Here is a 21650-nt window from a genome sequence, read left to right on the forward strand (position 1 = left end):
GAGATCGGATGTGATTTGCACTGCAGTGCGGTGCGAATCACATCCGTTCTCATAAACCGCTGCAATGTGAACCCAGCCTTAGTGACACTGGCGACGGGGGGTGATCACGGGGTTAAACCTTTATTGGGGGGGTTAGGGGGGTACCTTAGAACTAAAGGGGGCTAACCCTAACTGCCCTAACAGTTATTAGTCACAAATGACACCCGCCGGGTGATCAGGGGGTTAAACCTTTATTAGGTAATAAATGGCGGGTGCCCTGAAACTATAAAAAAATAACTAACCAACCAGCGTCACCTGTAACAGTTATATGGTGATCACTGGTGAAAGGGTTAACTAGGGGGCAATCAGGGGGCTTTATGCGGTAGTATATGGGGGTCCCTGGCGCTATAAAAAGCTGCGGCGAACCTAAATACCTACCTGCCTAACTAGCGTCACCTGTGACACTAATACGGCGATCAGAAAAATGATCGCTTATTAGGCTGGGTTCACACTGGAGCGATGCGGAAACGCCGCGAATCCGCGGCGGGTTCCCGCATCGCATGCCTCCCGGCGGCAGTTCACACTGCCCTATGCGAACTGCTGGGAGTGTCAGTGAAATGTTACTGACACCCCCAGATCAGTTCGCATATCGCAGTGCGATCTGCAAACTCGGATCGCATGGTGTGAACACCCATGCGATCCGATTCTGCTGCGGGCCAAAAAAAGGGTCCCGTGCGAATTTGCGGCGGGTGCGGCGGGTGTGGCGGGTGCGGCGGGTGCGGCGAATGGCTGAACTCGAATCGCACAGAGATCGGATGTGATTTGCACTGCAGTGCGGTGCGAATCACATTCGTTCTCATAAACCGCTGCAATGTGAACCCAGCCTTAGTGACACTGGCGACGGGGGGTGATCACGGGGTTAAACCTTTATTGGGGGGGTTAGGGGGGTACATTAGAACTAAAGGGGGCTAACTCTAACTGCCCTAACAGTTATTACAGTCACAAATGACACCAATGCAAAAAAAAAAAAAAAAAAAAAAAAAAATGACATTGGTGTCACTGTGACTGGGGGGCAGGGGTAATTGGGGGGGTGATCGGGGGGTAAAGGGGGGGTGTGAGTGTGCCTGGCATGTTCTACTGTGTGTGTGAGTGTTGGTGCAACTTACTGATCCGCTCTCCTCCGTGTCGGAACGAAAAATACCGACACGGAGGAGAGAATACATCACTTCCTCTCCTGTGTTTACATTACAGGAGAGGAAGTGATGTCACCGGGGATTTCTATTCGTCGGGAGCGATCGCGAGGGGGTGGCCATGAATGAATGGCCGTCCCCTCGTCCGGGATCGCTCCCGTACGAATACCGACCGCCGCAGGCACCGGGCGGGGGCCCGATCGGGCCCCCGACCCGCGGGAGGCAAGGGACGTACATGTATGTCCTTATGCCTGCCCGTGCCATTGTACCGACGTACATCGGCGTGCGGCGGTCGGCAACTGGTTAAGTATAAACACAGAAGACGACAAGTCAGACTTGTCGTCTTCTAGCTCAGAAGACACAATACACATTAAGTATAAACACAGAACTCCTTCACTCAATAGCAGAAGCCCCCAATAGCAGACTATCCATCGCCCACATTGTACAGAGGCCAATGCGATCAGCTCTTTCAATTAACATGTATAGTTCAGATACAAACAAACCAGGAATAGTCTTTGTATATTTCCTGGGGATACTGTGGATAAATATTACTGTTCAATTTTTTTACTAATCCACACCGCATTCTCAATGTCCACTAAATAGCTGTACATCATTTTCTCAGTCACCCTGTGCCCCTAATAGACACAGGATGACTTAGACGTGGGAGGTGCATTGGGAGCTGAAACAAAGATTCCCCTTAACAGACCAGGGCCCATAGTCAGTAAACCAGAGGCTAGCATTCAGTCCCCTCCAAAAGCCTCTGTCCCGGGGGAGTCTATCACAATGGTCACCTGTGCAATTCATGACAAGGCCTGGGTTGTGGTCACCAGATGACAGCTGATCCCTTTTGTCTTGCAGGTAACTCTCTTCTGCTGAACTCCTCGCTCCAGCCTGACTTAACGGTCAGCAGAACCTACAGCGGTCCCATTTGTTTCCAGGACCCCATGGACAAAGAGCTAATGACCGAATCTTCAATCTTTAACCCCCTAACAGACATCAAGGTCAAAGTGCAAAGTTCATTTATGGTGTCACTGGGGGTGACTGAGAGGCCGGAGTTCCACAGCAAGACCCTCTCGGGGACATTTCCTCATGGGAACAACAGGTGCTTTGGAACTTTACACAATAGGAACAAAACTCCCTACATTCAGAACCTGTCCTCTGTTTCCTCCAAGCCGGAGATGAGAGTCTGTGGACTTTTTGGCCATCAAGGAGGGCGGCTGGTGATGCCAAATACAGGTAAGAGTCTTTGCCTTAATGTACTGTTTGAATTATAGTACATAGTTACATAGGTATTCTGGTTGAATAAAGACCATCTAGTTCAAGGGTAGGCGACCTGGGGCCCTCCAGGTTTTGCAGAACTACAAGTCCCATCATGCCTCTGGGAGTAATTGTAACTGCCAGCCTTGCAATGTCTCATGGGAAATGTAGTTCCACAACAGCTGGGCAGCCCCATGTTGCCTACCCCTGATTTGGTTCAACCAATAAAAGGGGGGGGGAATACACAATCCTATACCCACAGTTGATTTGGAGGAAGGCAAAAAACCCAATCAAAGCATGATCCAATTTACTCCAGCAGGGGAAAAAATTCCTTCCTGATCCCCCAACAGTCAATCAGATTTTCCCTGGACCAACTTTACCTATAAAAGTCAGTACCCAGTTATATTCTGCACATTTAGGAAATAATCCAGGACTTTTTTAAAAGCATTCAGCTGAGCTGGACAGAACCAGCTCTTGAAATAGTATCTATTGGTTAATTTATAACCTGTAATAGACCAATCACCTGTGGCCGAGGCATTCCCCACCCTGCAGCCTCACATATACATATTGCTTGTATACGTGTGGCTGCAGGGTAGGGATTGCCCCCGTTGTATGTGATTGGTCCATCTTGGCTTGGCTTGGTAACATGGATTTGGATGAGCATCCAAACGCGCCTGAGCTCAGCTCTACTGTATAAAAGAGTCGATTAAAAAAAAGGGGGAAGATAATTGGTTTCTGAATGTCCAAAAGAGGAGTAACTCCTTTTCATCCTCCTCCTTTTTTCCTCCTTCTCCTCCTCCTTCTCCTCCTCCTCCTCCTTCTCCTCCTCCTCCTCCTTTTATCTTCTCCTCCTTGTCCGTCTCATCCTCCTTCTTCTCCTTCTCCTCCACATTCTCATTCTCCTCCTTCTACTTCTCTTTCTCCTCCTCTTCCTTCTTCTCCTTCTCATTTTCCTCCTCCTTCTCCTGCTCTTTCTCCTCCTCCTCCTCCTCCTCCTTTTATCTTCTCCTCCTTGTCCGTCTCATCCTCCTTCTTCTCCTTCTCCTCCACATTCTCATTCTCCTCCTTCTACTTCTCTTTCTCCTCCTCTTCCTTCTTCTCCTTCTCATTTTCCTCCTCCTTCTCCTGCTCTTTCTCCTCCTCCTCCTCCTCCTTCTACTTCTCTTTCTCCTCCTCCTCCTACTCCTCCTTCTTCTTCTCCTCCTCCTTCTCCTTCAACTTCTCCTTCTCCTCCCCATCCTCCTCCTTCTTGTCCTTCTCTTTTTCCTCCTCCTCCTTCTTCTTCTTCTTCTCCTTCTCCTACTCCCTCTGCCTCTCCCTCTCCCTCTCCTTCTCCTTCTTCTGTAAAGAATGGATTCCAAGCAGAAGCAATGTGCTGTCATTGAGTTCTTGATGAAGGAGGGGTGCAGGTTGTCCGACATCCACAGAAGGCTCCAGAATGTTTACGGAGAAGACACCATTGGGAAGAGCCATGTCTTGTCATTGGTGACTCTTCTTCGTGGTTATATCTCCATAAACATTCTGTAGCTTTCTGTGGATATCGGACAGCCTGCACCCCTCCTTCATCAAGAACTCAATGACAGCGCATTGCTTCTGCTTGGAATCCAGTATTTACTTGCAATGAAAAAGAAGAAGAAACCTTACTATAGAGCAGCCATTCTCAACCAGGGCTCCGTGGAACCCTGGGGTTCCTCCAGAGGTTGCTAGGGGTTCCTTGAGGTGTGGCTGGTGGACCACCTATTTGATGATGCCTACAGACTTCAAGGTTCAGCACCACTTAGCAAAGCCCAGCTGCATGACACCAAATATCTTTTTAGCTGTCTTTAAGGGTGGCATTCTGAAATCCACTTTAAGGGGGTCATTCTTCCTATTGACCACCAATATGAGGAGCATTGTTCCTATTGAGCCCTGCTGACAGGGGCATAACTATAGGGGGTGCAGCAGTCGTGACCGCAACTGGGCCCTGTGATGCAGGGGGCCCATGCAGCCCCCTCTACATATGGCCGGCAGCAGCATAGGCAGCTAGGGGTACCAGTGCACCATGCACACGGGTGGCTGGAGGTGGAGGGTGACTAGCAGAGCTCCATGCTCGACTATCGCACTGGCTGCTCTTTAATTGTGCATTCCCCGCATGACCTGTGTCCTCAGCCGGCTCCTCAAAGTACCCCTCTCCTGCTCCATGCATTGCCGCTCAGTCCGATGTCTGTTCTCCCCAGCCAGGGACCCCTTCTCACGTGGGGACAGGGACCCCCACCTCCCCTGGCTACAGGGACCCCCATCTCCCCTGGGGATAGGGACCCCCACCTCCCCTGGGGACAGGGACCCCTTCTCACGTGGGGACAGGGACCCCCACCTCCCCTGGGGACAGGGACCCCTTCTCACCTGGGAGCAGTAACTTCATCTGCCCTGGAGAAAAGGACCTCATCTCTTCTGGGGACCGGGACCCCATCCTGCCTAGGGACAGTCCCCCAATGGGGCACCTAAAAAATGTAAAAAATAAATAAATAAAAACTACTGATGCCAGTGGTGGAACTACAGGGCTCACAAAGGTCATACCTGTGACCACGCCCTGGAGTTCCACCGCCGGACTCGGAGGGAAGGGCCCTGGCTGGGGTTCAGGGGGGCCCTTCATGGTTTCTTGCATCGGGGCCCTGAAGGTTCTAGTTACGCCCACTGCCTGCTGATTTGGTTTCTATAAGGTTTCCTCGAGACATGGACATTTTTGGTGTTCCTCTAGGGTCACAAGGTTGAGAAAGCCTGCTATAGAGGAAGAGTTACTCTACCAACACGTGACCTTTGAACAGCCTGTGTAATGCCCATTGTTGCATTACTTTTGGTACAGTCCTCGTATATTGTCGGTATTGACACTTTGTTGCATTTTGCTGTCTGAGCAAACCACCTCCACCTGCAATGGGATTTTCTTGGGAATTCTTATCCTGCTTCACAAACAGAAAGGGTCAGATGGGTTCCCAGATCACCAACTTATGGACCAAGAGAGTGTGATGGACGGGCGCTCTACAGCATAAAGAACTTGAATGTATTCATTCTTTGCCATTTAGGTTTTGTTCTCAGGTCCGATAACTAAAGCCCAACATTGTCTGAAGACTCGCGGCTTCCTTCTGTTTAATTAGCGTAGAACAATATCCGCCGTTAAAGAAAAACTGTACTTGGAAAACCACAGACATTGCGGTTTCTGACTTCCCTCGCACAATCTGTGTTGCCTGGCAGTCTCTGACTTTAGGACTAGTCGAGGTGTTGACCCAGAACACGCATGTAGATGGAGAATGACATTAGAACACCGAATCTGCATGCTTGTTCTGGGACATGGGCTCAGGGAATACCGATGATCGGCACGACAGGTATGGTGGCGGTTGTCAGAAACCATGAAATCAGGCCGAGACAGAAGTACAGTTAAATCGCACTTGTTTAATAGTAAAAAGTAAAAAGAACAAACGTAGTCAAAACATAGCCAACGTTCAGAAACCGGGACAGATAGTCAGCCAAGCCAGAAAGTCAGGGATCAATGTAGGGGAACAGCAAGCAGGATCTGGAGCCAGAAGGGATGTCACTAAAGCAAGTCTTTAAACAGGAACGCAGGAGAAAGTCTCTTGTGATGTTGACCAAGGCGAGGCAGAGATCCTCTGGACTGAACGGCTTAAGTAGGCAGGACTTATGAGCAGGATCATCAACAGGTGAGTAACTGTGCAGAGATAGGAGCTGGCAATTAGCCGACAGCTGAGCGGGCAGCTCAGAGAAGGAAGGGCTGAGCCCAACCCCGACGCCGGTATATTGAGAAGCAACGTCAGCAGTGGTGACCTCCATATTTCCCCTCTGCAAGTCTCTGCCATCATTGATGGCCAATATTGTGCCAGGATCTGCTGTTTTATTCTTGTACTGAATTCCTGGAAGCAGCAATGGTGGGACTTGGTGAGAACTTGGAATGTGAGGCCTCAATTTCATAATTATTGCTTTCTAAGTTGCTGTAGTTTGGCATCAGTAAAATGAAATTGTTAGTCTCTTAGTGTGTCTCTGCATGTTCTTCCAAAAACATTATACAGTATATACACTCACCGGACACTCTATTGGGTCCCCCTTGCTGGTAGCGGGTTGGACAACCTTTGGTCTTCATTCTTGGTGAAATAGCTACAACGAGGTGTTGGAAACGTTCCTCAGAGATTTTGCTCCATAGTGACCGGATGACATCATGCAGTTGCTGCAGGTTTGTCAGCTGCACTTCCATGAAGCCCAATCTCCCGTTCCACCAAATCCCAAAGGGGCTCTATTGGATGAGATGTGGTGAGTGTGGAGGCCATTGGAGGACAGGGGCCTCATTGTCCAGTGGTGAGATGATTGGAGCTTTGTGACATGGTGCATTATCCTGCTGGGAGGAGCCATCGGAAGATGGGGGACACTGTAGTCATAAAGGGATGGACATGGTCAGCAACAATACTCAGGTACCCCATCCCCCACACCATTACACCCCCACCACCAGCCTGAACCGGTGATACCCCATCCCCACACCATTACACCCCCACCACCAGCCTGAACCGGTGATATCCCATCCCCCACACCATTGCACCCCCACCACCAGCCTGAACCGGTGATACCCCATTCCCCACACCATTACACCCCCACCACCAGCCTGATCCGGTGATACCCCATCCCCCACACCATTACACCCCCCGCCACCAGCCTGAACCGGTGATACCCCATCCCCCGCACCATTACACCCCCACCACCAGCCTGAACCGGTCATACTCCATCCCCCACACCATTACACCCCCACCACCAGCCTGAACCGGTGAATCCCCATCCCCCAAACCATTACACCCCCACCACCAGCCTGAACCGGTGAATCCCCATCCCCCAAACCATTACACCCCCACCACCAGCCTGAACCGGTGATACCCCATCCCCCACACCATTACACCTCCACCACCAGCCTGAACCGGTGATACCCCATCCCCCACACCATTACACCCCCACCACCAGCCTGAACCGGTGATACCCCATCCCCCACACTATTACACCCCCACCACCAGCCTGAACCGGTGATACCCCACCCCCCACACCATTACACCCCCACCACCAGCCTGAACCGGTGATATCCCATCCCCCACACCATTACACCCCCACCACCAGCCTGAACCGGTGATATCCCATCCCCCGCACCATTACACCCCCACCACCAGCCTGAACCGGTGATACCCCATCCCCATGATTGGCTGATGTTACCAAGCAACTGAGCAGGTGTACCTAATAAAGTGTCCGGTGAGTGTATGCTGTGGTTCTGTGGCGGAGGCTTTTTCCGATGCGTTGCGCCGGTCCAAGCTGTATTTTAGGGTATTAATAGGATGATCACTTTTATTGTAAAGAAAGAAGGAAAAAGTCCTCATAGACATCAGTTGCCACCCCCCCCCCCCCCCCCTTTCAGTAGCAAAAAAAAAGAGAAAGAAAGAAAGTTTTATAAAAGAAAATAGAAAATATATATTTTTCCAGCATTTTTGGTCTTTTTTCATTGATATAATAATAATAATAAAAAAAAAAAAACAGAGTGGTGATCAAATAACGCCAAAATAAAGCCCTATTTGTGTGTGAATAATATTATATAAATGTAATTTGGGTACAGAGTTGTATGCGCAATTATCAGTTAACCGCTTCAGCCCCGGAAGATTTGGCTGCTGAATGACCGGGCCATTTTTTGCGATTCGGCACTGCGTCGATTTAACTGACAATTGCGCGGTCGTGCGACATTGCACCCAAACAAAATTGATGTCCTTTTTTCCCCACAAATAGAGCTTTCTTTTGGTGGTATTTGATCGCCTCTGCGGTTTTTATTTTTTTGCGCTATAAACAAAAACGAGCGACAATGTTGAAAAAAAAACACAATATTTTGTATTTTTTGCTACAATAAATATCCCCCAATATTTTTGCTTCAGTTTAGGCTGATATGTAATCTACATACTTTTGGTAATAAAAATCGCAATAAGCATATATTGATCGGTTTGTGCGTCTACAAAATAGGGGATAGATTTATAATAGTATAGATAATTTGATTTAATTTAAATTAAATTTTTTATATATATATATATATATATATGTATTATATATATATATATCATATATATATATATATATATAATTCGATTTAAATCTTATTATATATAGGATAGATTATTATATATATTATATATTATAGATTATAGGATTTTTGTGACGGTTTGTGCGTCTACAAAATAGGGGATAGATTTATAATAGTATAGATAATTTGATTTAATTTAAATTTAATTAAATATTATTATGTGATATGATATATATATATATATATATATATATATATATATATATATATATATATATATATATATATATATATTTATTTATATATGTATTATATATATATATATATATATCATATATATATATATATATATATATATATATATATATATATAATTCGATTTAAATCTTATTATATATAGGATAGATTATTATATATTATATATTATAGATTATAGGATAGATTTATAATAAATATTAATAATATTTATTACATTTATAATATTTCATATCACATAATTGATCGTCTACAAAATAGGGGATAGATTTATAGCATTTTTATTATAATTTTTTTTTTCTTACTAGTAATGGCGGCGACCTGCGATTTTTATCGGGACTGCGACATTATGGCAGACACGTTGGACACTTTTGACCCGTTTTTGGGTCCATTGGCATTTATACAGCGATCGGTGCTATAAAAATACATGGATTACTGTAAAAATGTCACTGGCGGTGAAGGGGGTTAACACTAGGGGGCGCCCCTAGTGGCCACCAATAGAAGCGACGTAACGTGACGGCGATTCGTAGAAGCGACGTAACGTGATGGCGATTCGTGCAGCCGAGCCATGTTGCCGCAATGCAACTGCGACGGCTGCTCGGCAAGCGGTTAAAGTAGCGCAATAGCAAAAAATGGCCTGGTCATGAAGGGGTGGGGGGGGGGTAAAAGCTTCTGGAGGGCAAGTGGTTAAAGTCTTGCCCTTGACCTGAGGAACATTAAGTACTGCTCGGGGAATATAAGATGAGACGACGAGTGAACTCGCCCCCTCCAGCATGGCGTCCTTCCATGGGGAGGAAGCATTCTGTTAAGTCAATGTTAGCAGCCGCCGTGCCGTAACGCATAATGCTACGGTGACTTTATTGCAAGTGAAGCCGGTAATCCACGGCGACGGTTTGAGACTTGGCAATACAGGTGTGAACAGCCGACACATGTTACATAAATAAGTTAAGATTCGTTAGATTCAGCATCTTGTTTATCGCCCGCGCTGGTGAATAATTTACAAGTTTTTTTTTCCTTGGAAGCTTTGTTACTGAAAATAGGATTCCCTCATAGACATGCTTAGACACGCTAACCCCTCACACGGATGTATCGCGGCATGTGCACCATCACGGATGGAGGCTAGGAAGGAAATGCCACCAGGATTAGGTAAAAATTATGAGCGCAAAAAATAGAAGTGAATACTTTGGAAATACTGAACTGTAATAATTAGAATTACTGAACATTTTACTCATTAGAATTTAGACTTCATGAAGAAAAAGACACATACATGCAACATTTTCATTTCCTATCACATAATAAAAACAAAGCATAACAATCATCATACATGATCTACATGAAACAGATAAAAAACGATTAGAGACTCTGACGGGAGTCACTTTGGGTGGGGGGTTTGTGCAACTTAGCTTACCTTGGAGAGCTCTGAAAAACTCCTTGTCCAGCTTTCCCCGGACCGTCTTATGTGTAAATCACCCTGTGCCCATTAGGGGTACAGGGTGACTGAGAACCCCACTCTTATCTGTGCTTGTCAGACTCAGTGCTGTATATATGTATGTAGCACTAACCCCCGAAGGAGCTGCTGGTTTTATTGGGGCTTACCGTTACCTCACCTGCTCGCTTCTTCATCTTAGGGGGGTCCCGTGGAAAGTAGCCCAAATGATGATAGATCAGACATGTGGTCCTTTTTGAAGATTTATTTAGGGGTAACATCAAAGAGACACAAGACACAGTCCTTCAATAGAGGGTCTGATGATAAGGGGAGTTCAGGCACCTGGTAATTGCAGGTTGGAGGTATCAGTCGGATCCAGAGGACAAACAGCTCCACAGACTGGATCCAGCAGTCACCGGATAGGCCCCTCTCACTTGACCTGGCAGCCGATGAGATGCCAAACAAAGTCTCTGCCACAGACTTGTTAATCAAACTTAGAGATCCTTGAGAGTTTTTAGGAAGAACTACCATACAGTACCAGATTCTTTCAGCCGACCCGGCGATACTGTAAGGATATTGATCCTGGATGCGTCCTCAAACTGAGTTTCCAGGCTCCTCCAGAGACACCAGCCTTGCGCTCGGTCTTCCACTGGAAAAGTCCTCCCCCTGGATCCTCCAGCTTTTCTTGGCTTCTCCCCGCAGGCGAGACAGCACAGCACCAACCCTGGATCAGTAGGCCCCAAGACATTCCTGGGCCTACACTCTCAGTTGTGAAGCCTCAGGCCAGCCGGCCCCGAGGCGCAAGACCATGCGACACAGACCCCAGTCCAGGAGGGCCCTGGGGTTGGGATCACGGCCCCCTGGAAAACTAACCTAGAAAAATGGCGTTGGTACCTTAAATAACCTCTCCCAGAAAGCACAGCAGGGAAACCACACCCACTCAACCATTTAGGAGCAAGAGGTGGCATTCAATGCATCCAGCCTGCTGCTGTTCCACCCCCACCGATGGTGACAGCGACACCTACGGTCAGGGTGGGAATCAGTGCAACCCAACTGGACTGGTACAGAAACCAGAACTTTTAGAGAAATTAGTCTGCGCCAAACTACAGCTTCAGATAATTAAATTTGAAAACAACAATAGTGTCTGCCCCTCAGGAGCAGGGCGCTACATGTATATATTGCGTGTTGTCTCATGCTGTTGTGGACTCTTTGCTGTGATCGTTTGGGGTGTGGTTGTATTCCATTGTTTGTGTCTGCCTGCCTTGGAAGAAACGTATATTATGGGATGTATGTCTATGTGGGGGGTGGATGTCTATGTGGAGGGGGGGTGGATGTCTATGTGGAGGGGGGGGTAGATGTCTATGTGGAGGGGGGATGTCTATGTGGAGGGGGGGATGTCATTGTCTATGTGGAGGGGGGATGTCTATGTAGAGGGGGGGAGGCCTCCAACAGCTCTCCCTGATGATAAGACACCTGACCTTTGTGTCTATTATGATTGGACAGTTTACCCCGCCCTGAATCCAAGGGTGGGGTGGGGTGGTTCTGGACAAAGGGACCATTTACAGCGGACATAGTCCTGTTGAGGACAAGGGTTCGTCACAACTAGTTAGAGACAATCTCTGGAATACTCCTACTACTAGACTCCTCTGTGGCCTTTCATACTGCTGACCTCATTCTCAATAAACTCCCTTCCTTTGGCCTCCAAGATGCTGCTCTATTCTGGTTCCTCTCCCATCGCAGCGCTCCTCTCCACTTCCTATTTGTGTGGGGGTCCCCCAAGTCTCTCTTCTTGGACCTCTTCTCTTCTATATCTACACCTCCTCCCTTGGTCACTTAACCACTTACCGACCACCGCACGCCGATGTACGGTCCTTTCTTGAAGAGGGATATCTCGGTAACGGCAGCAGCTGCTGCCACATCCGAGGTATCCATCTCTTCAGGCAGCGGTCCGGTAAATGATAATGGTGGTCTCTGCGGCGGATTCGCTGCGAGTTCACCGTTATCGGTGGCGGGAGAGGTGCTACCCTCCTAACGCTCTCCCACGCCCTCCGGCGCTTGCCGGAGCCGTCGGCAACGGCGGAGGCGATCGGGTCCTGTCACTTCCTTGGTATGGAGACGAGTGAGGCTAAGATGGTCCCCCCACCCGTCTCCATACCAAGGAAGTCAAAACGTCACTACCACCCATACCTCTTACGCCCCATACACGCAGTTCGGACATTCCGACCACAAAATCCGTTGGATTTTTTTCCAACGGATTTTGGCCGAATCTAGTCTTGCGTACACACGGTCACACAAAGTTGTTGGAAAATATATATTTCGGAACGAGGTGACGTTCGTAACGTATGGCGGGACGAGGCCAGTAGCCAATAGCTTTCATCTCCAAATTTTTTCTGAGCATGCGTGCCACTTTGTGCGTTGGAATTCTCTACACACGATCGGAAAAAGTTGGATTTTGTTGTCGGAAAATTTTGTATCCAGCTCTCAAACTTTTTCCATCGGAAATTCCGACAGAAAAAATCCTATAGAGCCCACATACGATCAGATTTTTCGACAACATAATCGGAATTTCCGACCGCGTGTAGGAGGCATTAAAGGCACATTTTTTCCAATTAGCTGGATAGAGCACAATAATCAGGCAAACAGGAAGTGCAGAGAGACATGGCTAAAATAAAAAATTCATGGGATTTTGGGGTGGAGGAGCTTGACTGGCCTGCACAGTTCACTATCAACACGCTCATCCAGGTCTTTAGGGACCTTGCTTTGTGCACTGGTGGGCAGTCATGGTGGAACAGGAACAGGCCAGTCCCCAAACTGTTCCCACAAAGTTGGGAGCATGAAATTGTCCAAAATGTCCCCTTAAGAGTTCCCTTTACTGGAACTAAGATGCCAAGCCCAACCCCTGAAAAACAACCCCCCGCCATAACCCCCCCCCCCCCCACACACACACATCATAATCCCCCCTCCACCAAATGATTTGGACCAGTGCACAAAGCAAGGTCCATAAAGACATGCATGAGTGATTTTGGGGTGGAGGAACTTGACTGAGTCCTGACCTCAACCCCCATAGAACACCTTTGGGATGAATTAGAGCGCAGACTGTGAGCCAGGCCTTCTCGTCCAACATCAGTGCCTGACCTCACAAATGCTCTTCTGGAAGATTGGTCAAACATTCCCATAGACACCCTCCTAAACCTTGTGGACGGCCTTCCCAGAAGAGGTGAAGCTGTTATAGCTGCAAAGGGCCAACTCAATACTGAACCCTCCGGACTAAGACTGGGATGCCATTAAAGTTCATGTGTGTGTAAAGACAGGTGTCCCAATACTTTTGGCAATATAGTGTAGTCTTACTGATACAACCGGCCCTTTGAGGGTAACCATAACACTGATGTGACCCAGGGTTACATTGAGTTTCACCCCCCCCCCCCCCCCCCAGGCCCTAGACTATATATTGGAGGAGGGGTGAATGGACTGTTGCTTGTGTGCCCGGTTGCCTCTGCACTGTTAAATGCATGCGGCTCCTATGGGGGTAGCTCCACATATGAATTGTGGGATGAGGTTTGAATGGGATATAATAAGGGACGGGGGTCAGAAGAAGTTTGCGTGTCGGTAGTCGCCCCGGTTATTAATCCTGAATGTGTTTACTTTCCTATTTTTTGACGCAAATACGTTATCATTAAAGCCACACCGCTGACGTATCATCAGCATTCCGGAGACGTATGAACGCTTGGAGCAGCACGGAATACGCAGGCGGCGGCAAAACCCAGGATATAAAATATTCCAGGAATGAAGGCGATGCGAGGAAATGTATCTTGTGAAATGTGGAGTTCCTTTGACTTCACATGATGTATGGCTGTGTGCGTGTTCCATCTATAGATCATCCTGTCCCCCCCCCCCCCGCGCCCCCCCCCCCCCCCCCCCGCCGCCGCCGAACCCGACTCAACCTTTCCCCATTTATATATCCGCCTGGAAGGATAGGACTAAATTTTACCTTTTGTACGGCATAAAGGTCAATCGTCTTGGGAATGACAATCTATTAATTCCACAGAGCGGCATAATGTATGAATGGACGGCTTTTATTTATCTCTTTCCGTTCCCGAGTTGTATCGTTCCGGCAAGAAAATGTTTTTTATTTTTTATTTTTTATCATCGTCATCATTACTATAGACACGTGCACTGCCGAAAAATGTAAATTTTTTGGGTGGATTTTTTCGGGTCATTCGTTCATGATCGCAATTCGAAAATCCAAGAATAAGAAAGAAAATTCGAAAGATATACTAACTAATAATAAGTATTAAATGATAGGTATTGGAATATCCTTTAAAATTTGGCTGTTAGTAAATGTAACAAATTCAAATTTATCCGAATTTATGAATTATCTGAAATAACTAATTATTAATTATTAATAATAATAATAAAAAGTGTTTTTTATTATTATTATTATTATTATTATTATTATTATTATTATTATTATTATTTATTATTAATTTGTTACATTCCATTAGTTTAGATGTGGCATTAGTTATTTCGGATAATTCATAAATTCGGATAAATTTGAATTCGTTACATTTACTAACAGCCAAATTTTAAAGGATATTCCAATACCTATCATTCATGGAATTTCCTTTCAAATTTGGCTGTAAGTGAACATAACAAATACGAATTATCCGAACTTACTAATTATCGAAAATAATGAATGCCGCATCTAAACTAATTATTAATTATTATTATTAATAATAATAATAATAATAATAATAATAAAAAGTGTTTATTATTATTTTTTATTATTAAATTGTTACATTCCATTAGTTTAGATGTGGCATTCATTATTTTCGCGAATTAGTACGTTCGGATAAATTTGTATTCGTTGCGTTCACTTACAGCCAAATTTTAAAGGAAATTCCAATACCTATAATTTAACAGTTGGTAATAGTTCCGTTTTTTATTAGTCAGTTATTATTTCATATTTTCGAATTTTCGGATTTCAAAATTTATGAATTTTAGAATTTATGAAAATGTGTTTGTTTTCGTTTCATTCGTTTTTTGGGGGGTTTTTTCGGGTCATTCGTTAATGATCGCAATTCGAAAATCCAAAAATAAGAAAGAAAATCCAAAAATTCTAAAGAATAACTAACTAATAATAAGTATTAAATGATAGGTATTGGAATATCCTTTAAAATTTGGCTGTTAGTGAATGTAACAAATTCAAATTTATCCGAATTTATGAATTATCCAAAATAACTAATTATTAATTATTAATAATAATAATAAAAAGTGTTTATTATTATTATTATTATTTATTATTAATTTGTTACATTCCATTAGTTTAGTTGCGGCATTAGTTATTTCGGATAATTCATAAATTCGGATAAATTTGAATTCGTTACATTTACTAACAGCCACATTTTAAAGGATATTCCAATACCTATCATTCATGGAATTTCCTTTCAAATTTGGCTGTAAGTGAACATAACAAATACGAATTATCCGAACTTACTAATTATCGAAAATAATGAATGCCGCATCTAAACTAATTATTAATTATTATTATTAATAATAATAATAATAATAATAATAATAATAATAATAATAATAATAATAATAATAAAAAGTGTTTATTATTATTTTTTATTATTAAATTGTTACATTCCATTAGTTTAGATGTGGCATTCATTATTTTCGCTAATTAGTACGTTCGGATAAATTCGTATTCGTTGCATTCACTTACAGCCAAATTTGAAAGGAAATTCCAATACCTATAATTTAACAGTTAGTAATAGTTCCGTTTTTCTTAGTCAGTTATTATTTCATATTTTCGGATTTTCGGATTTCAAAATTTCGGAATTTTAGAATTTATGAAAATGTGTTTGTTTTCGTTTTATTCGTTTTTTTTGGGGGGTTTTTTCGGGTCATTCGTTAATGATCGCAATTCGAAAATCCAAAAATAAGAAAGAAAATCCGAAAATTCGAAAGATATACTAACTAATAATAAGTATTAAATGATAGGTATTGGAATATCCTTGAAAATTTGACTGTTAGTAAATGTAACAAATTCAAATTTATCAGAATTTATCAATTATCCAAAATAACTAATTATTAATAATAATAATAAAAAGCGTTTATTATTATTATTATTTGTTATTAATGTGTTACATTCCATTAGTTTAGATGCGGCATTAGTTATTTCGGATAATTCATAAATTCGGATAAATTTGAATTCGTTACATTCACTAACAGCTAAATTTTAAAGGATATTCCAATACCTATCATTCATGGAATTTCCATTCAAATTTGGCTGTAAGTGAACATAACGAATACAAATTATCCGAACTTACTAATTATTGAATATAATGAATGCCGCATCTAAACGAATTATTAATTATTATTAATAATAATAATAAAAAGTGTTTATTATTATTATTTATTATTAAATTGTTACATTCCATTCGTTTAGATGCGGCATTCATTAATTTTGATAATTAGTAAGTTCGGATAAATTCGTATTCGTTGCGTTCACTTACAGCCAAATTTGAATGAAATTCCAATACCTATAATTTAACAGTTAGTAATAGTTACGTTTTTATTAGTCAGTTATTATTTCATATTTTCGAATTTTTCGGATTTCAAATTTTACAAATTTACGAATTTTAGAATTTAGGAATTTACAAATATTCAAATTTACAAATATTTGGAAAAATTCGGGTTTTTGTTCATTTGCATATTTCCAGAATTAACATATTTTTCAAAATTTGTTAAAAAAAAAACACAAATTCGAAACTAAATAAATTGCACGTGTCTACTATTGTAACCACTCCCAGATAGACCGCCAGTGAGGATTATCATGAAAAAAATCTGTATTATTTGCTGGAAAATTATCTAAAACCCCTCTTTATCTTAGAGACTGTTACTATGGACTTTGTCCCTCTTATTGAGAGACTTTTTTTTAAATCACATTTATTTGATCTGTGTACACCTCCAGGGTCTCTCCTCAAACGAGCGCTGAGTTTATTTTTTTTGTTTGTTTTTTTGCCTGTTTGTACTCACATAAACAGCTGCTGCCGACCCCAGGATCGCATAGCAGCGTGACGTCGGCACAAGAAACTCTGTCCGACGCGTTTCATCCAATGGGATGTTGATAATGTCCCATCTTTTGTGTATTTTTTTCACCCAAAAAATTGCATTTTAAAAACCACCACCATTTTATTCTCTTGAGCCTCTGCAAAAATAAATAAATAAACACATATATATACATAGAGAGAGAGAGAGAGAGAGAGAGAGAGAGAGAGAGATCCATCTAGTGTGAAGGTCTCCTGGTGTCGGTGAGGAGATCCGTCTGGTGTGAAGGTCTCCCATTTTCTGTGAGGAGATCTGTCTGGTGTGAAGGTCTCCTGTGTCGGTGAGGAGATCCATCTGCTGTGAAGGTCTCCCGGTGTCGATGAGGAGATCTGTCTGGTGTGATAGTCTCCCGTTGTCTGTGAGGAGATCCGTCTGCTGTTAAGGTCTCCCGGGGTCGGTGAGGCGATCCTTCTGGTGTGCAGGTCTCCCGGTGTCGGTGAGGAGATCCGTCTGATGTGAAGGTCTCCCGGTGTCTGTGAGGAGATCCATCTGGTGTGAAGATCTCCCGGTGTCGGTGAGATCTGCCTGGTTTGAAGGTCTCCCGTGTCAGTGAGGAGCTCTGTCTGGTGTGAAGGTCTCCTGGAGTCGGTGAGGAGATCCATCTGGTGGGAAGGTCTCCTGGTGTTGGTGAGGAGATCCATCTGGTGTGAAGGTCTCCCGGTGTCAGTGAGGAGATCCGTCTGGTGTGAAGGTCTCCCGGTGTCGGTGAGATCCGCTCTAGTGTGAAGGTCTCCCATGTCGGTGAGGAGATCCATCTGGTGTGAAGGTCTCCCGGTGTCAGTGAGGAGATCCGTCTGGTGGGAAGGTCTCCTGGTGTTGGTGAGGAGATCCATCTGGTGTGAAGGTCTCCCGATGTCGGTGAGGAGATCCTTCTGGCGGGAAGGTCTCCTGGTGTTGGTGAGGAGATCCATCTGGTGTGAAGGTCTCCCGGTGTCGGTGAGGAGATTTGTCTGTTGTGAAGGTCTCCCGACATCGGTGAGGAGATTTGTCTGGTGTGAAGTTCTCCCGGCGTTGGTGAGATCTGTCTGGTGTGAAGGTCTCCCGCTGTCAGTGAGGAGATCCATCTGGTGTGAAGGTCTCCCGGTGTCGGTGAGGAGATCCGTCTCGTGTGAAGGTCTCCCGATGTCTGTGAGGAGATCTGTCTGGCGTGAAGGTCTCCCGGTGTCGGTGAGGAGATCTGTCTGGTGTGAAGGTCTCCTGGTGTCGGTGAGGAGATCCATCTGGTGTGAAGGTCTCCCGGTGTCAGTGAGATCCGTCTGGTGTGAAGGTCTCCCGTGTCGGTGAGGAGATCCGTCTGGTGGGAAGGTCTCCTGGTGTTGGTGAGGAGATCCATCTGGTGTGAAGGTCTCCCAGTGTCGTTGAGGAGATCTCTCTGGTGTGAAGGTCTCCCGGTGTCAGTGATGAGCTCTGTCTGGTGTGAAGGTCTCCTGGAGTCGGTGAGGAGATCCATCTGGTGTAAAGGTCTCCCGGTGTCAGTGAGGAGATTCGTCTGGTGTGAAGGTCTCCCGGTGTCGGTGAGGAGATCCGTCTGGTGTGAAGGTCTCCCATGTCGGTGAGGAGATCCGTCTGGTAGGAAGGTCTCCTGGTGTTGGTGAGGAGATCCATCTGGTGTGAAGGTCTCCTGGTGTCGGTGAGGAGATTTGTCTAGTGTGAAGGTCTCCCGGTGTCGGTGAGGAGATCCGCCTGGTGTGAAGGTCTCCCGGTGTCGGTGAGGAGATCCGTCTGGTGTGAAGGTCTCCCGGTGTCGGTGAGAAGATCCGTCTGGTGTGAAGGTCTCCTGGTGTCGGTGAGGAGATCCGTCTGGTGTGAAGGTCTCCCGGTGTCGGTGAGGAGATCCGTCTGGTGTGAAGGTCTCCCGGTGTCGATGAGGAGATCCGTCTGGTTTGAAGGTCTCCCGGTGTCGGTGAGGAGATCCGTCTGGTGTGAAGGTCTCCTGGTGTCGGTGAGGAGATCCGTCTGGTGTGAAGGTCTCCTGGTGTCGGTGAGGAGCACCATGTACTCGTCTCTCCGGAGTCTTCACTTCCTGAAGGTCATATAATGCTACATTGAGGTTTATGTGACGTTCAGAAGAAGAGGACTGACAATTCAATATGCTGGGAAATCAGACAATAAATCCCCCCAGATTTATACACTGAGCCATCTAGAGAGGGGTAATTCTCGCCGCCCCCCCCCCCCCCCGGATCATTCCGCCGCTCCGGTCATTTGTTGGAGATTTACAATGATATCGGCGGATACATCATTATGATTGAAGAGAACCGATGTTTGTCTTCTTTGTTCCATTCGCTGTACGATGGGGAGGACAGCCTCATCTCCATCATCTCCATCCTGTTGGGACCATTCAGCAGCCGTTACATTCTGAAAGTATTTTTAACCACTTGCCCTCCGGAAAGGTTTTACCCCCCCCCCCCCCCCCCCCCCTTCATGACCAAGGTATTTTTTGCTATTCTGCACTGCGTTACTTTAACTGGTAATTTTGCGGTCATACAACACTGTACACAAACCAAATGTATGACATTTTTTTTTTACCACAAAGAGAGATTTCTTTTGGTGGTATTTGATCACCTTTTTATTATATAAATGACATCAAATTTTGAAAAAGAAAAAAACAATAAAAAAAAACAATATTTTCTACTTTCTGACATAAAACATATCCAATAAAAAAAATGTAAGTACATTTCTTTATAGAAAAAGGAGTAGCGCCACTTTAAATAATATCCAAAGTGTAACTTAAAATAAAATAAATCAATATGCAAAAGATCATCAATATATAGAGCAAAGCTAATGTGCTAATGAAATAAAGGAAAAAAAAAAAAAGTCCCATTCGGGGGCTGTCTTTAATACAGGGGCAAAAAGGGGCAGCTGCCCCGGGCCCAGTCATGGTCATGGAGTCCAAAACAGCTGCCTCTTAAGCAGGCACTGCCCCCAAATAGTTGATAAGTGGATTCGGGAGGGCCCAAACCCACTCATCTAGGTCTTTAAGGACCTTAAAGCTTTGTGCACTGGTGAAAATCATTTGGTGGAGGGGAGGGATTATGGTGTGTGGGGGGATTATGGTGTGTGGGGGGATTATGGTGTGTGGGGGGATTATGGGGTGGGGGGGAGGGGGGTTTATGGTGTTGGGGTTGATTTTCAGGAGTTGGGCTTGGCCCCCTTAGTTCCAGTGAAGGGAACTCTTAAGGCGGGCAGCCAACATGACTGCCCACCAGAGCAAAAAGCAAGGTCCATAAAGACATGGATGAGTGAGTTTGGGGTGGAGGAACTTGACTGGCCTGCACAGAGTCCTGACCTCATCCCGATAGAACACCTTTGGGATGAATTGGAGTGGAGACGCCAAAGCCAGGCCTTCTCATCCAACATCAGTACCTGACCTCACAAATGCTTTTCTGGAAGAATGGTCAAACCTTCCCATAGACACATCTCCTAAACCTTGTGGACGACCTTCCCAGAAGAGGTGAAGCTGTTATAGCTGCAAAGGGCCAACTCAATATTGAACCCTCCGACTGGGATGTCATTACAGTTCATGTGTCATGTGTCTACGTAGGCAGGCGTCCCAATACTTTTGATAATATCGTGTGTTTGCCCAGGGTCCAATGTAAGACTCGGCCTTTTTCTGACATTTACAAGTAAAAAACGGTATTTTTTGCTGTAAATTACGTGGAACCAACAACAATTCTTCCTTATTGGCTGTTATTTCTGAACGCGGTTTCTTGGCGGGATCCGCCTGGAGGAGGTTCTTGGGACCTGCGAAGGATTGAAGTCATATTAAAGGTTCTTTTCTTATATAAAATAACACATCAAACGTTCCCACCTCTCTCTGGAATGGCTTTGCACAGAGCAACCCCCGATCCTCATCTTCTCGGGTCCCCCGCCGGGTTCTTCTGGCTCCTCCCCCTTGCCCAGTGCCCCAATAGCGAGCCGCGTTGCTCCTGAGCCCCGCACTATGCGCCCGCAAGACACATAGAACCACAGCTCGGCCCCCACTCACTCCTCATTGGCTCACTGGCTGTGATTGAGAGAGAGACCCAAGACAGCTGAGGCTCCCATGCACATCGCTGGATCGAGAGGGGGCTCAGGGCAGTATGGGGGGGGGGGGGAGAGGCTGTGGGGGGGGGGGGGGAGAGGCTGTGGGGGGGGGGAGGGGGCTTCATGATTTAATATAAAATATATATAAGAACACAAATGTACAAATATATACACTCACAGGAAGTGCTTGTGTGGCAGGCCGTATAGATGGAAACGGTGCCCTCTTGTGGATAGGGGGAGCCGTCGTCTAGAGGGGAGCCCATCGCTGGCACAGGAGATATTCTAACAGTCCAAGGAAAACCAATGCAAACAATGCAGGAGACTG

At 45.2% G+C, this 21650-nt stretch overlaps 1 protein-coding gene across 1 annotated transcript in view; it reads left to right on the forward strand.

The window, feature by feature from the left end:
* UNC5D (unc-5 netrin receptor D) overlaps positions 1–21650 on the forward strand; it is a 1128748-nt gene that overhangs the window by 868947 nt on the left and 238151 nt on the right. The window contains 1 exon segment of the mRNA XM_077484820.1: positions 2028–2405. Coding sequence (XP_077340946.1) covers positions 2028–2405 — 378 coding nt within the window.

Source organism: Lithobates pipiens, unplaced genomic scaffold (genome assembly GCF_037356315.1).
Source record: "Lithobates pipiens isolate NorthernLeopardFrog02 unplaced genomic scaffold, aLitPip1_a1.2 Scaffold_162, whole genome shotgun sequence".
NCBI classification, from domain to species: Eukaryota; Metazoa; Chordata; class Amphibia; order Anura; family Ranidae; genus Lithobates; species Lithobates pipiens.